Source organism: Scardinius erythrophthalmus (assembly GCF_964197995.2).
Source record: "Scardinius erythrophthalmus genome assembly, chromosome: 9".
In the NCBI taxonomy this organism is placed as follows: Eukaryota; Metazoa; Chordata; class Actinopteri; order Cypriniformes; family Leuciscidae; genus Scardinius; species Scardinius erythrophthalmus.
Window position 1 is genome coordinate 42505497 of NC_138229.1, and position 19038 is coordinate 42524534.

Here is a 19038-nt window from a genome sequence, read left to right on the forward strand (position 1 = left end):
TTTCACTTTTCTAACTTTCGTTAGTGTGTAATGTTGCTGTTTGAGCATAAACAACATCTGCAAAGTTATGACGCTCAAAGTTCAAAGCAAAGGGATATATTTTATTTCACAGAAATCGCTTAAGGACTACAACAAACGGCTGGTAGAGACTACACCACATTCCTCCCGGGTTAGAGACATCACTAACCCTAAAGTTTACATAAACCCCGCCCCCTGAACACGATTTATAGATTATCATGACAGAATATGCTAATCAATGACTAGAAGATAACTACACATCAGCTTCATAAATTCACCAACCAACCATTCAGAAATACCTGTTGCTTCTACATGTTGTCACTTCTTCTTGAGTCTCTCTATCTTTCTGACTCCGGTTTGAACATAAAAGGCTAAAAGTTTTTGAAATGTTCAGAGCATGTGTGTGTGAGGTAAAAGGACACGAGCTGTTGAAGCTCCGCCCCCTGTGCCGGGAGCAGCAGCTCATTTGCATTTAAAGGAACAGACACAAAACGAGTAGCCTGACTACGTCAGACTTCGTACTTCCGCTCAATTTCATTCCGCTTCTGTACTCAGTCTGAGACAGCGTCATAGCTTTCCGTTTTCCTCCGGCCTGAAAACAGCCGGGCCAATCAACGAACAGAAGGCGGGCTGAGAGCCGTGACGTAGATGCTGATTGTACCATGGATGCTTAGATTTACTTCACATAATCTGCAAAAGTCGTTCACAGCCATGTTTACTCCGGTATTTCACTCGATGGTTTTGTTTTTCGCATCATACATGTGTTTACAGTGGAAGTTAGATGCAGCTGAGCATGCGCATAACACACGGCATAACCAAACGTTATGTGATTGGCTTACGGGTAACCAATGATTTTAAACTTCAAACAAGCGACCCCCCGCGAGAGAGAAAACACTTCTCTATTATGCCATTCCAGACTCTGTCTACGAAGCAAAGCGAAGTAGCAGAGTTTGGTATTACCAGGCTACAAAACGAGGCATTTTGCTCAAAAAGTGACAACTTTAACATGCTATATAAAAATATCTGTGGGGTATTTTGAGCTATGAGCACAAAGGCATTTGAAATCTTTGGCAGCACTAGTTTCCCGTACAAAAGTTTGTACCGTGTCAATTGGCAGTTGGTTTTAGAATGTTTAGAAACATAATTTAGAATTCCGAGTTGTTTGGCACCAGTAGCTGAACTGACCTTTAACCCGTTCAAGCATTCCCGCCAATTCTATTTCCTTCAGCTTTGGTCTTCATAATGAGCCGTCATGACTCTATTAGTTGATCAGTGTCAGCGGTGACAGGCGGCTCACACTTCCTAGACAGAAAGACTCACCGATGTTCTCGGCGGGCACTCTGACGACGGCGGGCTCGATCAGGTTGTCTGCGAGGACAAAGGCTCCTTCCTCCAGGGTATCCAGTAACATAGTGGCCGCATGCGTTTGCTCTGTGGAATTCATGTCCTTCCAGGATTTAAGAGCTTCTGGCCTCAGGAGGTTGTCAACCGTGTCCACGATGGCCTGTAACCATGGAAACAAGGGAAATGACAAGCGGTTGATATTTTTCCAACACTTTCCCTGAAAAAAAAAAAAAAAAAGGAATATGCTGGGAAGAGCAGAAGCAAATGAAACACGCAACAACTGTAATGGGAAATTACACACTTTCTGAAAGGTAGTATGCTGTGTGACTTCACGGCTCAACAGTTAATGTGTTGTGTGTGTTTATGTCAGCTTTCATTCGAGATCGCCGGGACTGTGAACACAAATAACATTCTTATCCAATTCTAGTACAGTCTCCACTGCTACATCATCTACTTGATTGTCATATTCATTTCCTGTTAGGATCAATAATGCATCTCTTCCTCCCTGGATCTGACTGCAATGCTGTCACAAAACATCTTCCTGTACAGTTAAAACATGACCAGACGGGAAGTGGGTTGCAGATTATAGGAAGGACTCCAGAAAACGGGACGTTCTCATTTGCGTCAAAGAAAAATCATTAGTATGCAATTCAATTAAAGAATCCCAAGCTGACTAACAACACTGCAGTGCCTCTGGGTTTAACGTCCGACACATTAAACCACAGTCAGACAAATTGTGTTTTATGTTCAGTATCATATTTGAAACTTTTATGGTCTATTTAGTATGATATAGCTAGAATATAGAGAAAAACTATTTTTTTATTGAGGCCCAAATGAAGAAAAAATTTGCAATTTGGTGCAGATGCTAAAATTTATATGGCAAAAAAGTAAATGAAATTCTGATGCTTATAGTGTAAATCAACGAGATCTTTATAAGAGTATAACAGATACTTACATAAAACGAATATAAATATCAGTCATCACTATATCTGCCAATAATATGTCTCAGTAAGATGATATTTAATGCTTAGTTTCATGATCAAAGCTCTGTTTCAGTATTTAAAAGCCTCAAACAGAGCAAATGTATTAAACAGATTTGTGTGTAGATTTCAAAAGAATTCAAAGCACTAATTTATGTAAGAATGTTTTACAAACTAAATTAATAATTATCTTAAAAAAAAAAAGTTTCTTACATTTTTAAAATGTTATGTTGCTAAACGTAAATGAATATAATATACAAAACGTACATTTAAAAAGTCTAAAACTGATAATTTAACAAAATTATTTACAATTTCAAAGGTGAAGTATGCAAGATATTTTATGTTAAAATAAATTATTATTAAGTAAGTATGTCATTCATGGGCTCGCTCAGATCCGTCAATCTCTCTCCAGCTCAACCAATAGCGTGAGTTTGGAGGCGTGGCTACAGTAGTGGGCGGAGCCACATGGTGTTTAGACCAATGGGAAAAGACATTCAGCTTCGGTTACAAAATTCACTGTTTTTAGATCTTCAAAGATTAAACCGATCAAAGTGAACAGGGAAATGCAAAGCTATGAACTACAGTGGATGCGTCAATACTTTACAGCATCATCATGCATCCTTTCAGAAAGACAAATGTACCAGTTTCTAATGTTAACTCAACAGTTGCGGTGCGTCATGTCAAAAAATGCATCCAGTTCAGATCTATCGGATGGGTTTATTATAAACGAGACACTTTTAGACCCACTGTTAGCTACTCAATTACTTACTCGTGACACGTAGCAACACAGCTAAAAGTATTCCTAAAACGTTGGACCGGTTATTGAAAGTAGCCTACGTCTAAATGTTGAGCCATGCCTTCACAAGCACCGTAAGAGCTGTGACTGAGATGTTTGAGTTTGCGAAATAGTCCACTAGTGTCGCAGAACTACATACTTCACCTTTAACTTCACTTCACTAAAGGCCTCTCCCAGACGGGGTGAGCTGTTACCTGTTGAGACTGTGAGAGGATCTCATTACCACAGAGCTCTTGAATGACATGGAGTAACTGTAGCACACTAACCCCATGATCACGGCAGTGACGACTCCTGTAATTAGTCTACAGTAAGTCAACAGCATCTGCTAAACCACAAGAGGTGTTCACAGCCTCTTCTAGCTGGTTGGCAAGTTATGACGGACAGCGACTGATGGAGGGGTGTGTGTGCGTGTGCATGTGTGTGTGTGTGGGCGGGCTGAAGTGCGAGTGGCCTTGTGCGCTGTGGCGTTTCTTTCAGAGATGAAGCTCTGCTGAATATGCGCTGCTACTGGTTATGAAGGCATCGGCCATTATCAAGAGACACACACAGAAATAACAGTGAGAAAGAGCTCTCCACAGTTCAGTTCGTGAAGGATTTTCAACCTCTAAAATCATTGAGCTCCTTTGAACTTGGCATTAACATGCAACCTGTTTCCGGATGTTGTCCACATACACACTGAAAGGAGATGTGTAAATGCGTTTGTGATCAGTTCTGTGTGTCCTGGTGCAGATGTAGTCGAAGGCGGATTGTGATTGGATTGTAATGTTAACACAATCAAAAAGCCATCGCTTTTGCGAGACAATCAGGAGCGGAGTAGAAAGGTCCCGATATACTCGCTGCGAATTTCTTCTTCGTTCTTTGCTTAGGGCCACAAAGAAGCTTTGGCAAGCTGTTTCAAACACAAAACAAACTTCATCCTTATTTTTATTGAATTGATGCCAGTTTGTTGAAATATACTGGGACCTATTCATTGTCTGAAAAGAATGCGCAATTTTCCCACCATATCTAGCAATGATTTCAGACCCAAATGTCCCTTGTTAGCGTTTCTATCACAGCATCTTTAAAATGTATTGTTATTTTGCAACCTCCACTTCCTCATTTATGAGAATTTCAATGTGTAGCTCTGTGACTGAAAATAGTCTTTAAAAGAAACCCCGCCACTTCATGTGCGACTTTACACCGGGGCCATTTTCTTTCTATTACTTCTTTTAAATAATGCACGGGACACAGAGATCTGATCAGCTTTCCAGATACAGAAGCTACTTGACGTTGACAAGCAGAAATGTGCCGTGTCCTGATTGGCTGATGATCCCAATCTGCTTGATCGGATCACAGTCATCGCATCTTAGTGCCAAGTGCAAACGCAGCCTTAGTGTATGGGAAACAGAGATCGCTTTCTTACTGGGGAGCATTTTCACAAGAAAACACTATTTCAGTCTTTCTACTTCAGAATATTATCCCAGACAGCAACATAGTGACGGCCCAGACCCGGCCCACGTCTGGTACACGTTGAATCTACAAGCGCCAGACGTGGCCCGGATCTGGGCCAACATCTTGTTGCTGTCTGGGATGTTTAAATCAATGTGCTGTAATTATTTGTGAAATTTACTAGCAATTTCTGAGGCACCGAATGAGCCAATGAGCCTGTCCAGTAGGGCTGGGTTAAAAATATACATTTCTGATTCTCATTTTGATGAACCGATATACATTCTTAAACCCCAAGAATCAATATTTTAGTCAGTGCTGTTTTTAGTAGATGAATGAAAAAAAAAAAAACGTTGTTGCACCTCCCATCCAATAAATCGCAATAAGCTTTGTGCTTTTTTACTTTTGATATTAAACAAATTCCCAGCTTTCAAAGTCTCTCAATTTCATTGCAAAGTTCACATAAGTTTTGTTTTGTTGGTCTTTAATGTAGCGTGACGGATCGCTGTAGTGCCACACTTCAAGCGGCTTGTGAACCGATCATCTCTTCATCTTTACTACTACAGGGTTTCTGCAGGTATCTTCAAATTAAATTTAATGCTTTTTAATGCCATTTTTTACATTTTTAATGCCATACATGACCCATGACTAACCACGGATATTATATATATATATAAAATATATATAAAAAAATAGTGCTGTGAATCGATTAATCACACATATTTTCTGTGATTAATCGCAATTAAAACACTTTTATATAGGTTTATATTAGTTTATATATAAAATTAATGTAGAGACAACATAAAGACAGTATATTTTGAATACTTTTTAATGGCATCTTTTTATGAATGAAGGCCAGTATCACTGATACTAATACAGCTATTGATATCTGGATAAAAATGCCCCCCCATTCCCCATCCAATATAGCCATCCAACATTACAGTGTAATTGAAAGCTATCCATTTTTTTACATTTATTTAAGTGAACTTCAAAACAATCCTCACATAAACCCATAATAAATGTCAGATTTAACTTTGCCCTTCCTGTCTAAAAGATAGGACATATACGGAAATTGAATAAAGTTATCAAACAGTCTGCACGGCATAAATTCATTCCTGCTGTACAAAAAAAAATTCAAAACTTCCAGTCAGAACCGGCTCATTTGATTTATCTTTTTTGCATTTCGAACCATTTTTTTTTATTATTTGTTCAATAACTCGTCTGGACATGCTCATTGGCTCATGCAACCGCTTAACAATTCGTTCAAGAATCGAACAGCACAACTCAGAGGTGTGTCCATCATTTAGTTCAATACAATTCTCTAATTGCAGAAAATCATAGTCAATGTTAGTCAAACTAAATTGTTATTTTAAATCAACTATCAACCCAGTCCAACTTTCTGTTTCAAAAGGAAATGTCAACACAGAAAAAGAAAAAAACATTAATAAAAAAGGGGTTGTGAATTTCTATGTACAGTGTGTGAGCTTTGAATAACTGACTGAAACACGTCATTCACAATGACAGCACTACAGAGATGTGCATTAAAGACAAGACAGAAATGCAGGGGGAGAAAGCGGCAGAGTGAAACGCTCACGTCTCAGCTGGTGAAGAAGTGGACTTGAGGAATATACACTTTGATCACAATATCAGCTGACAGACCAGAGCGATTATGACTGTGGGATGTCCATTACTCAGGCACAGAACAAGAGTGTGGAGTTAGGGAGAAAAGCGGTGAGGAGGAGGATGGGAAAGCAACACAAAGCAGGACAGGAAGACAAGAGCCACACGCCATCATCAGCAGACAGACTCACACGGGCCAGCAGGACATGGGGGTTTCAGACACACACACACACACACACACACACACACACACACACACACACACGCAAGCTGCATGCAGAAGAGCAGGTGAAGGGAGTTCTGGGAGGGGGTCCGTATATACCTTTGTATAGGCCCTGCAAGTCCTCTCTCTTTTTTGACGCTTTTTTTATCAAACACAAAGACGGGAGATTAGGAACAACACACACACACACAGAGAGAGAGAGAGAAAAAGAGAGGGAAAGAGAAACAGAACAAATAAGAGCCTGTGTGTCAGCCATTTCAAGTATGGAGTGAAGTGTTCAAAGTGTTCAACTAGCAGCTCTGTTCCAGTGATTTGGATTTATTTTTTCTTGTATGAAAACCAGTTTTTTCATTTTAAAATATTAGGCACATTTACATTCTTAACCCCATAATGCTTAATAAGCTGACAATGTGTGTGGTCATGTAAACGTGTTAACCTGTTCTCCTTTATCAGAGTAAGTCATAAACTGATCACCATTTCCACATGCGAGAACGTAGTTCTTCTAAGAGGGTGATCTTTCATACGTCACCTCAATTAAAGGTGCAGTGTGTAATATTGACAGCTAGTGGTTGAAATGGGTACTGGTTGTTTCCCCACCTCCTCCTCCCCAGACTTGACGCTCACACGGGTTGCCAGATTGACGACACACCACAAGAACAAGCGTCAATCAAAATGGAAAGTGACGAGCTTTACACTAAGTTGATCAGCTAAAGTAGGCTATCAACGTCATAGAGCTTTTTAGTTCTGGTAGAATCCGCGACCTCTGACCCAGTTCGTTTGATGGTTTACATTTCCCCAATACGTTGTGTTTTCCGCCAACTGGCAACTATTGGATAAACTGGCAGTGAGCGAGATCACACAGACCAAAACAAAAGCAGACATTACAACGCACATTTCAAAGTAGAATAACTGGTTGTAGCAATGTTTTTCTTAGAAGTAAGTATTTAAACTCAGCATGTTTCCTAAATATCTGAGAACATATTATGGTATTGGTATGCTTTAGTACAGTCAAAAAACATACATACAGCACCTTTAAGTATCAAATTACATGACATACAGTAAAAGTACGAAGCTATTCAATTAACGTGGATAACATACAGTTCAGACGTGATCTCTGCTAAATCTGTAGAGAATATTATTAGTTTGTATGTTTATGCTCATATTGAGATGTTGAATAATTGACTTTATATTCTATAAATCTATTTAGAGCTCTATTTTCTGGGATTCGTGGAGTGATGGATGGATAGATGGATGGTTGGATGTGTTGATGGATGGGTGGATGTGTGGATGGATGGGTGTATGGGTGATTGGATGGATGGAATATTGGATGGATAGATGATTGGATGTGAGGATGGATGGATGGATGGATGGATGGATGGATGGATGGATGGATGGATGGATGGGTGGATGGGCGGATGGATGGATGGATGGATGGATGGGTGGATATATGGATGGATGGATGGATGGATGGGTGGATATATGGATGGATGGATGGGTGGATGGATGGATGATTGGATGGATATATGGATAGATGGATGGATGGATGACCTTCTAGAGAGTGTAGACAGAGTGCAATAACAGATAAATCAGCCGTGGGAGTGTCCGTGGCAATATAAGCCATGCTGGAAAGGCCAAATAACCTCTAGCATTAGGGACTGACCCCTCAGTCATGGACTTCATTAAAGTTTTAAAGCATTAATGTACTTTTCCTGGCCACTGAATTTGTCCTGATAAAAGCATCTCCAGCCGAGACCGTCGAACCAGAACTGTTGACATTTTTAGGACTTTCTAAAATCAAGCTTCAGTCATGTGACTGATGAGCCAGAACGAGTAGAGTGTCCTGTACCTTGTTGAAGCTGCGTCCCGCCGTGTCTTTATCGTTGGGCTTGAGCTCCTGAAGCTGAGCGTCCAGTATATCCACCAGCTGCTCCATGAGGCGCACAGACCAGCTGATGTCCCCGGCGAACACCGGGCCCTGCGTGTGCCGCGCCAACTCGTTCGCCAGGTTAGCAGCGTTCTCACCAGTGCGGATCTGGAGAACACCAGTCAAACACACATTAATAAACTGGACAGTTACTCATATCAATAAGGGCTGGGTATTGGCACAGATTTCACCATTCAACCACAGTAGTCAACATTTGCTAAACACATGGTTGTCTGAAACTAACTCAACCGTGTAGAAAGCCGATCAATGGATGCATGTAACGAGTATGAGTCGATCTGGTTTTAATGGTCAAACGCCTCAATCTTGTTGATGTTGGAGAGTAACACATATGAGGCAAAAATGACTTATGTGTGATTAGTTCATTATTTACTGATATTCTTGTTTTCCCAAGCCCATATAGGTATGCATGAATACAGTAGTCAACATTTGAAGTGGATCAAAACCTTTCAAAGTTACACATGAATTATGAACAATACCCGTTCATGTCTTAGGACAACTTTGATGAACTTTTTTGATCCACTTCAAATGTTGACTACTGTACTTCAGTTCTCAAGCTTGCTATTCAATATTGATTCGGTACATGTAAATCTTTCTCAAGGAAAAAAAAACTTTGTAAACTAAAGCTGTAAACTGTACAGGGAAACACTGTCAGTCTGTGCATTACTATTATTGCATTATTATTAGAGGTTAATGTTCATTAATCAACTGAAAACAGCACAGACTAAAAAACTAATTTCTTGGGATTTAAGAATAGATGTCGGTTCTTCAAAAATGAGAATCGCTTAAAATCCTTAAAATTTTCAACCCGTGGATACTGTATGAAATAAAGTGTGCTTTTTTTTTTAAATGTTACGTCTGTCTATTTTGCTACATTAAACTGCATCACATCATACCAGCAGTGTATTAAACGATGTCCTATTTTAGCCACATACAGTACACACTCAATATCAAGCAATACTCTATGGAAAATCTCAACTGCTAGAAATATCACTTGTATTATATAACCCAACTCTAATATGCTAGATGCGACTATTCGGCATGAAGACATTAAGATTTTAAAAACATCATTATTTTCTGTAAAGCTGCTCTGAAACGATGTGTATCATGAAAGTGCTATACAAATAAACATGTTAGTTATTGTGGACTGACCTTCTGTGCCACCTGGCTCACCCAGTGTGAGGTGCAGTTGCTGAGATCAGGGCCTTTCGGGCTCCAGGTGCCGTCGCCAGCCGAGCAGAGGAACAACGCCATCCCTGAGCAAACACACACGCAAATCTGCTCAACACTCACTTTCAGAGAGTATCACATAAAACATGTGTTCATTCGAAGATTTAGCGTGTTCACACTTGGCATGTGTGGTTGGATTAAAACAAACCCTGGTGAGACTGGTTTCAATTGAATAAGTGTGAACGCTGCCATCTGAACCAAACAAGCGGTCTAAACGAACTCGGTGCGGTTCGACTGAAATATGAACGCAACACGGACCGAAGAACCAAAAACAGGAAGATGCGACCCTAAAGGACAGAATGCTGAAGCAAACCTGTGTTTTCTCGTCATAGGCCCTATTCGCACAGGTTAGTATTATCTGGGACCTCTTGTGATTTAGAAATTACCCCTCCACATCTGAATTCACATTCGCACAGGATAAGCAAAGCCTGTGGTTTTACTCGAATTCACTGACTCTTCTCCCGGATATGATGTCAAAAGGCAATTGCTTGGAAATGTCTTGTCGTTTTAAGGGTTGGGTATCGTTCGAATTTTAACGATTCCAATTCTGCTTAATGATTCCTAATTTCTTTTCCGATAAGGTAAACAAACACTTCGATATTCAAATTTAGCCTTATTGCAAAACATTTAATTGTAGCTGAATATCATGAACAAAAATCAACAGGCTAAAGAACACTAACACAAGGAATATTATTAAAGACAAGTGAAGAGTTCAGATGCAAAAGCCTCTAAGTGCCATCTGAAATTTTGTTCTAGAATGACCATTTTTATCAAGCTCGTATATTTAAGATCAGTAATTTCACTTAAATGACAACAAATAGGTCATTTTCATTGCCATTTAAGTGAAATTACTGATCTTAAATATACGAGCTTGATAAAAATGGTCATTCTAGAACAAAATTTCAGATGGCACTTAGAGGCTTTTGCATCTGAACTCTTCAAGTAAACACTATAGAGATGGCAGCAGGAATATTAGGATGCTGTCACTTTAAGAGCTGCACTGATCCAATACACTGTTACACATGTGTGTGTGTGTGTGTGTGTGTGTGTGTGCAGCACAGAAAACAGCGCACGAGTCGTCTCGCGCTCGAATGCTTTAAAGTCATATCGAAATCCTCACAAAGGAATTGATAAGAGGAATGGAAATTTTTATAACAAGTATTCGATTCCCAACCCTATTCGTTACAGGTCTAGCCGTATGATATATCATAAAGAGAATAATGTCCTTTACCGCATGTCATCCATCTCCATCTAATCTTTATTTTTGTTTTTGCTCTTCTGATGGTTTTCTCTTTCTGTAAATTGTATAGTTGTATGGTGTATAGCGATATGACCCAGCATCCAAAATACCATCGAAACATTCAGCCTCCATTCTTCACGAACGATGGATAAAAAGGCGCACAGGAAACAAAAACCTTGAAAACATTATATACGCCCCGCCAAATCCTGGTCAAATCACCAATATCATCACAGGACCTCGGTGTTCGGAGAAATCCGGTAGGGCATTTGCGGGGGAATTTTTATTTTACAAATTACAGACATGTCCGATTCGAGCGGGATTAAGATCACAGACAGCCTCCGCTATCATTACAGATGACTAGAGGTCACCAGATAATGCTAATCCTGTGCTAATAGGGCTATAGTGGCTTGGTGTGTGTGTGTGTGTGTGAGACAGAGGGATTCCTGCCACTGTTTTGACTCCTTTACACACTTTACAAGCTCTTCCCCAGTTCTCAGCTACTCATTATACCATCATATGCAGCTACACACACACAACAAGCGCATTTATCCCACACACAGCATTGTTCTGGACATTCGGTCGTGAAATATACGTAAAAAAAACGACCAATCAGGCTGTGAACATGCAGTATCCCTATGACTTTATGTTCAGTACCTTTAGATTCGGTATTAAAAACACCAATGTGAACGCTAAGCGGACCAGGACTTCTTTTGAACCAAGCAAACCGAACTACATGTGTGAACACACCCAAAGACTTCAAAATTAGGACTATATCTGGAGGAATCTGTATAAAAGAGTTTGAAAACATGCTATCAAAACAGTTTCTATCACAAACAGCACTGCATAACATTTGCTTATTAACTCAGTTATGGAATGCAAATCTTGCCAGTAATTTTCTACTTGGATCCTGTTCAAATAAGAAAGCCACATGTCTGATAGCAGCACCGGCAGAAACAGGTGTCGCCGCTAACGAAGATGCCAACGCGATGCTGATGCTAATAGCAGAGATAGCACACATACCTCGAGTTCCTGTAGGACAAGGCCGCTCCACCGTCGCTCCTCTGTGTGTCTGAGGCCAGGAGATTCCTCGCCTCTCCGTGCCGTCGCAGAAGCGCTTGCTGGCGGAGGGGGGGTCCGGCGGGGGGTCGGGCTGCTCGGGGTCAGGGGTCGCGGGGGTCACGTGTGTGATGGTGCTGGTGCTGACCATCACAGGAGCCGTGGATCTGCTGGGCTGAAGCGTGGACGTGACGTCATCTGAGACCGTTGGCACTGTGAGCAGAGAAGACACACTTTCATTTTAATCTGATCAACACACAGGACACGCTGACACACAGCCGACAGCAGAGACTCTTCCCTCTGTCAGCTCACTCGCAACACATCCTGAACATGTCACTGACTAACGCTTTTGATACTGGGAAATGACATGAACTAACTGAAAGAAAAAAGAAATAATTAAATGTAAAATTAAAAATTAAATATAAAATAAAAAAAAGAAATAAAGAAATAAAGAATAAAGAAATACATATAAAAAAGTAAATTAAATAAAAATAACCAACTCATTTCAACTTATTTGAGCTAATTGCAAAAGCAAATGTTAATAAAATAAAAATTCTAATAATCTTGACAGGGTTATTATAGTTAACTAAAACTAAAACACTTTTGAAACTTGAAATGAACATTAACTGAAAAAAAAATGAAATGAAATGGAATAAATAATGAAATTTAATGATTAAATGAAATGATGAAATGAAATGACAAAATGGAAAAAGAAGAAAATATATACACATATACACACATACATACATATATATATATATATATATATATATATATATATATAAAAAACATTTGCTTTGGCAATTAGCTAAAATAAGATTTTTTGTTTTTTTATCTTTTTTATTAATATATATATATATATATATATATATATATATATATATATATATATATATATATATATATATATATATATATATATATAAAATAAAAAAGATAAAAAAATAACAAAAAATATTTTTTCTTTTTTATATATGTAAAAAGAAAAAAAATAACAAAAAATCTAACATAAATAATTTTCTTCTAGAAACAAACTTTGTTGCATTATTTTCCTGTTATCTCTGTAAAGCTAAGATATAAATAAAGGAGACTTGACAGCAAAATGACTAGAAATTTAACAATGAAAGTGAGAAATACAATAAAAACTCCCAAGTGCCTTCTTTACCATACAATACAGAATACTACCAACCACTATAAACACATCCTATAAGCTATGATAAACAAGTCGATTAATGATTTAATATGTTCAGGCTACAGGCTGAAGTCATAATGATGATGAACTTCAAAAGATAGGAATGAGCTCAGATTAAAATATTCCCTTTCATGTCAATCACTCATGAGAGACGACTGCAGGAAATCACACTCATCGCACAGAAAATGTTCAAAAACTGAATAGTGTGCAAAGGAATGTGTGATACTGTGTTCAATAATGTGTTCAGATATCACACATGTGCCGTAGGGTCTGTGACGAAGCTGTGTGAAATGCAGACTGAACTAGGACTCAAATCACTCGACCACTTCATGAACACGGGATACGCAACCTACATCTCTCAGCTGGAGAAAGAAAACCAGTGTCACTAATAAAGCTTTGATGGATGACGACGGTAAAGACGAATAAGACGATTACAGTGACATACAGGAGTGTGTTATTACTGATGTGCGCTGTCGGCACACTGATCGCTTTAACATCGTATTTCTGCATGAACACCGCTCATATATTCACGAAGTTGAAATGAATGTACAGTGTGTGTTTTACAACGGATGCTCGCCGAGGAAGCGTGTGTTAGAGATGTTAGATGTTAGAGCGTGTGTTTTTATTGTTCATTTGTATTTGGTGTTTAATCATTCTGAATGTATCCATAATAGGAGCTATATTCAGATCTTTAGCGTCTTGTTTGGTATGGCGTGTTGACTTGAGCTTATTATAAATGAGAGGAGTAAATACTTTTATGTTGTAATGAATGTCTGCAATGACATTTTTGCAAAGCATGTTTGCAAAGAAGAATACTGAAGGCTTAAATCTGTCTTATCTAATTTTAAAAGTAATATTCTGCAGTATTGATTCGGAGAGGAGCGGGGCCTTGGAGTAAAAAAGGTTGAGTTACAGCACCAAATAAACATGGGTAAAGGAGGAGGAATGTTGAAAGACACATTCACATCTTTTATTACAGTAAAGGAGAAAAACACATGCATCAGACTCCATTTGAAGACCCTTAAACGGTTATACGTCAATGCCTGTCTCCGCTGAGGATTTTAACCATTTCATCTTCTCTCTCAGGTGGGAATGTAATGCAACTCAATGAAATCCAGCTGTAACTTTGCATCACAGAAATAAGATGATACAGTTCTGAGATAACGCAGGAAATGTGTACACGTTTCTCCGACCGTCTGAGAGCGACTCCGTGGAAGATTTCCACTTTACTCCTCTGTTTTGTTGTAGATACGGCCCAAGTTTGGTGCAAATCTCTGCTCTAAAGACACACAACTAGAAACGAATGCTTCATTCCCACCAGAAACAGTATGCTGTCTTAGACATGCCTAGACGTTTTCACTGGACCCTTTATTTCCAATCTGCAGTGCTGTCCAGAAGGGGTATCATGTGCACTGTGATTGTGAGTGAACAGTCAACACATTAAACTAATTAATTGACTGTGAACCGGTTTAATTAAGCTGTCTGCTACTTCAAAGATGGCCTATATAGTCTCATTCTGCCACAAGCAGGACTCACTATGTTGTAGCGGTCGTGAGTACACCTCATCTTTGGGTATTTTTGCACACTGGGCTGTTCAGGGAAGATCTGGATCACAATAAATTGATTTTGTTAGCGGCAGAAACGAATCCAGAATTGTTCCAGATTGGTGGTTTGGACGCCAGCCCAGTGTGTGTTTCTGTAACCACTGACCAAACCAGTCACGTATAACGGTGTTCAACACCAATTTTGATACCAAAAGTAAAATGATTATTATAAATGACATGATATACAGAAGCAGTCTTTAGGACAGAAAGCTTGCTGTATCTGAACGGTTTAAACTCCGGACCAGGAAATAAAGGTGATGGGGGTTTTCTTCGAATCAGAGGTAGAAATTGAAAATGTTCTCTTGAAACAACACCAACATATACACTGTAAAAAAAAACTAACGCGATTTTAACGGTAAAATACAGTAAAAATGCTATGGTGAAGAACAGTTAATTGGTTAACAAGTTTACGTACTATATACGGTGAATAACTGTAATAGATCGAACCGCACATTTATGTACAACGATAAATTTACAGTTTTTGGAGTTGAAAAAAGAACAAGTGTAAAACCGTAAAAAAAAAAAAAAAAAAAAAACGTAAATTGACATGTGATCAGAATTTCCTGTGACACACTTCACATTTGGTGTATTTTCGTTGAAATAACTGTTTCGTCTTAGTTTTTCCAATCATATGTACATTTAATGTCATGTGTGTTACCATGATGGTGTTTAGTGTTTGTGTGAATGACGCTGTGCAGCTTCCAGATATTACTATGGCCCTGTCCCAAATGGCACACTCCGGACTTGTGGACTTCCTCAGAGTCCACACTTTGGTGACGTCATGTAGTGCAGACCTATAGGGCCCTTGGCGCGAGTCCACGAGGGCGCACTGAGAGGTATTTTTGGGACAGACTCGATCGTCACGCCGGAAATAACGGCCTGGTTGTTGTTGGACAGGAGAAATCACGATTTTGCGCTCCGACGTCTTATCTCCATGTCAACTACACAGCTTAATTTTACAGTTCTGTATTTTGATATTGTGCATGCCACCTGGGCATTAGACAATAGATACATCATGCTTATTTAAAAGATGTATACAGTTGTAGCTAGCTACATAATAATACATAATGTTCCATTTGAACTAAGATTACAATTTTAACACATAATGAAAATGTGCATGAGATTCAGATGAATTTACAGGTTTCAATATTCATACTATGTTTACATATGACTCAGTAAAGCCCCGACATTCGTTTCTATTTATTTAATGAATTATAATGTGATCGTATTATTTATTCAACACACTATTATGTTTGAGACATCAACCACTGCTCAATGAACATAATGTTTGTATAAACTGTATGTAACAAGTAAAATATACATCTAGGTAATAAAAACCGTAATATTTTCTTCTCAGCCATGTCAACAATTATCCGTGAGCGAAATCTCCTCCCATCTGTTGTCTGATTGGCCTTTCGCAAGGATTCCTGGGTAGTTAAAGTGCGTGGAGCCTGCATCTATGCGGGCTTCGCGGAAGACCGCTTCAAGGGTACAAAGGGGGCGCTGCTGAGCAAACTTCAGAGCGTTTACATGCTGAATGGGACGGCCTACGGACTCGTAGACTCGGCGAGCACACGCAATTCAAGTCCACGAGACCGAAAGTCCACATGAAGTGCGCGATTTGGGACAGGGCCTATGAACCTTCTCAGCTTGTGATGAGCTTCCGTCATGTGACTCTCATCACCACTGTGATTGGTGGTTGTCAGTGTACCACAAAGGTACAAAACAGACATTTGTTCCTCAATAGATTGGTAAATTAACGTTATATCAGTTAGTGAAATACAGTATTTTACTGTAAGTTAAAGTTAAATCTGTAAAACCTAAAATGTTGCTACCGTATTTTTTAGTCAAATTTTCTGGCAACCACAGCTCCCGTTTTCTTACCGTAAATTTAACCGATTTTTTATTATTTTTTTTACAGTGGGGTTTATGTAGGATTATGTATGTTATATACAGTGTTTGGAATAACGCCTTTTAAAAGAACGCTGTTAGGTAACGACGTTATTTTTTCAGTAACGGGGTAATCTAACTAATTACTTTTCCCGCCGTTACAACGCCGTTAACATTACTGGACGTTAAATGCGGTGCGTTACTGTGCATTGATTGAATAAACTAACTCTATTAGACATTCTCTGATAAACTGTGTAGCCTAATCCGAACGCAGATTCATGTCTTTCATGGTAGCCAATCAGAGCCAGTGTTTTTACACACATGCCAGCACACGTGCCACACACACACACAAGCTAAACAGAGATTTGATGAAGCAGCAGAGATGGCGAGTCAGGAGCAATCCGATGAAAAGTTAGCATTTTCAAGGTGAAGATATACTACTTCAAATTCATTGAGGTCAAACAAAGGCAAGAACTAGGGGTGGAACGGTACAGTAAATGTATTCGTATTGAACCGAAACGGTACGGGCGTCACGGTTCGGTGCATACATTTACACGGAGAATACACGGTATAAAAATAAATAAAACTCGCGTGCAAATTAATTAATGTAATGCGGAACTACTGTTAGATACGCGGGTTCTTTAGGGACACCTAATCTGTATCCCCGGCTTAGCTCTGAACATGGCTCTGAAGCAGGCTGCGGTGTAAAGATTGGAATGCTGGAATGTGGTGTGTGTGTGTGTGTGAGAGAGAGAGAGAGAGAGAGGCGCGGGCGCGATCGAAAAGTCGCAAAGTGTTTACATTTGTGTGCGCGTGTGTGTGTGTGTGTGTGTGTGTGTGTGTGTGTGTGTGTGTGTGTGTGTGTGTGTGTGTGTGTGTGTGTGTGTGAGGCGCGTACGCGATCGAACAGTGAAAACATAAAAACATACTCAGTAATTTTGCTTATACAGGACATTCAAACTGCAAAGTGTTTCCAAATTCTTTGACATAGGCTATAGCAACTTTTTTTTTTTAACAGTAACGCAAATAGTTACTTTCCCTGGTAACGAGTTTCTTTTATTATAGAGTAATTCAGTTTCTAACTCAGTTACTTTTTGGAACAAGTAGTGAGTAACTATAACTAATTACTTTTTTAAAGTAACGTTCCCAACACTGGTTATATATAGGCTATATTTTGTATGTTATGTAAGAATTATGTATGTTACAAAAACAGCAGAAGGGCTGAATGAAAACGCACATTCGTTCTCTGACGCTTATGGAAAAGCAGAAATACAGCGGTTACCACAGGTTATACCATGGTCTGGGTGAATACTCGATTCTGATTGGCTGCAGGGTGTCCATTAAAAAGTGATAATGTACACCTAGGAAAGGCGTCCCATCAATTTGCCTGATGACAGTTCTAAATGATTGCGCTGGCTCAAACTCACTGATCAACTGCTGCGGTCGGGTCGCTGTGGCCACGTTGCTTGGCAACGCCTGTATACGGGAGATATTAAATAGTGCGCTCGACTTAATAAATAAAAACCCTCACGATTTTTACTCTGAAACACATTAAAGTATTATTAATTGATTAAATATTTCTTTCTTTCGTAAGTGACCATGGTATAAGCGGGTTAATGCCCTTCGAGGTGTCCATTGTCAGGTATTAATGGACTTCGGCGGAGGTGGACCGAATGGACCTCCGCTGCGCGTCGGACGGTTCACGCCTCGCCGTCGTCCATTAATACCTGATAATGGACACCTCGTCGGGCATTAACCCTTACTTAACCCAGTACACGGCGCTTGTAAACACTACTTTAACAGGCATCATACGGAGGAAAGGTGGAAAGATAAATGCCGCTGAAACTATGCTAGATCAATTCTTGAACCTCATCACAACTGCATTCACCTTGTGTCCACTTAAATGTTCCTTGGTGAAATGGAAAACAAAGAGCGAATGAGTGCGAAAAAATAAATAGAGGTAAACTGCTTGTCAATGGCTGAGTCTGCTTCGCTGCTTCACTTTGACATCTCCTGACTCGTGCCTCTACAATTTTCTTTTTATTATGCCAGGCAATTTCACCGGAGGAATTGCAGAGCATTGTCCATCAGAGCTTTCAGGAAAAATAGCCTCAATTAGCTGTCACTTCAGTCAGTGTCACTGAAATCATCCTCTCAGAACGCAAGGACACGTAGCCTATCGAAGACCAGACCACTCAGCGATTAACAATAACACCCAGAGTGAGAGCAATCCTGAATGGTCTGCTGGGGAATTGGGATTTCAAGAGGAAAAGTGGTAAGACAGCTAAACAAATCTGTCACATCACTGACATTGGCTTGTGCTTATTACTGCTCTGGAACCTTTACAGACTAAAACACAGAAAAAAACTGGCAAAACGGTGTCAATTTATTTCTCTCTGTTTTATTCAGGCAACAAGCAGGATTTGCCAAAGTTTCTGTTTTCTGGTGGCGGTCATTTGGAGGAGGGTTTATTTCAGG

The 19038-nt window shown here is 39.5% G+C and overlaps 1 protein-coding gene across 5 annotated transcripts in view; it reads right to left on the reverse strand.

Annotated features, from left to right (window-relative positions):
• Positions 1 to 19038, reverse strand: part of adgrl2b.1 (adhesion G protein-coupled receptor L2b, tandem duplicate 1) — a 130372-nt gene that overhangs the window by 44352 nt on the left and 66982 nt on the right. For 3 of the 5 annotated variants that reach the window (XM_081374126.1, XM_081374124.1, XM_081374128.1), the window contains exons 6-10: positions 11839 to 12087; positions 9501 to 9604; positions 8253 to 8438; positions 6506 to 6544; positions 1339 to 1522 (exon numbers count right to left, since the gene is read on the reverse strand). In XM_081374126.1, the coding sequence (XP_081230252.1) occupies positions 1339 to 1522; positions 6506 to 6544; positions 8253 to 8438; positions 9501 to 9604; positions 11839 to 12087 (762 nt within the window). The remainder of the gene's footprint in view (positions 1 to 1338; positions 1523 to 6505; positions 6545 to 8252; positions 8439 to 9500; positions 9605 to 11838; positions 12088 to 19038) is intronic. The other 2 variants (XM_081374127.1, XM_081374125.1) reach the window with 1 other exon arrangement.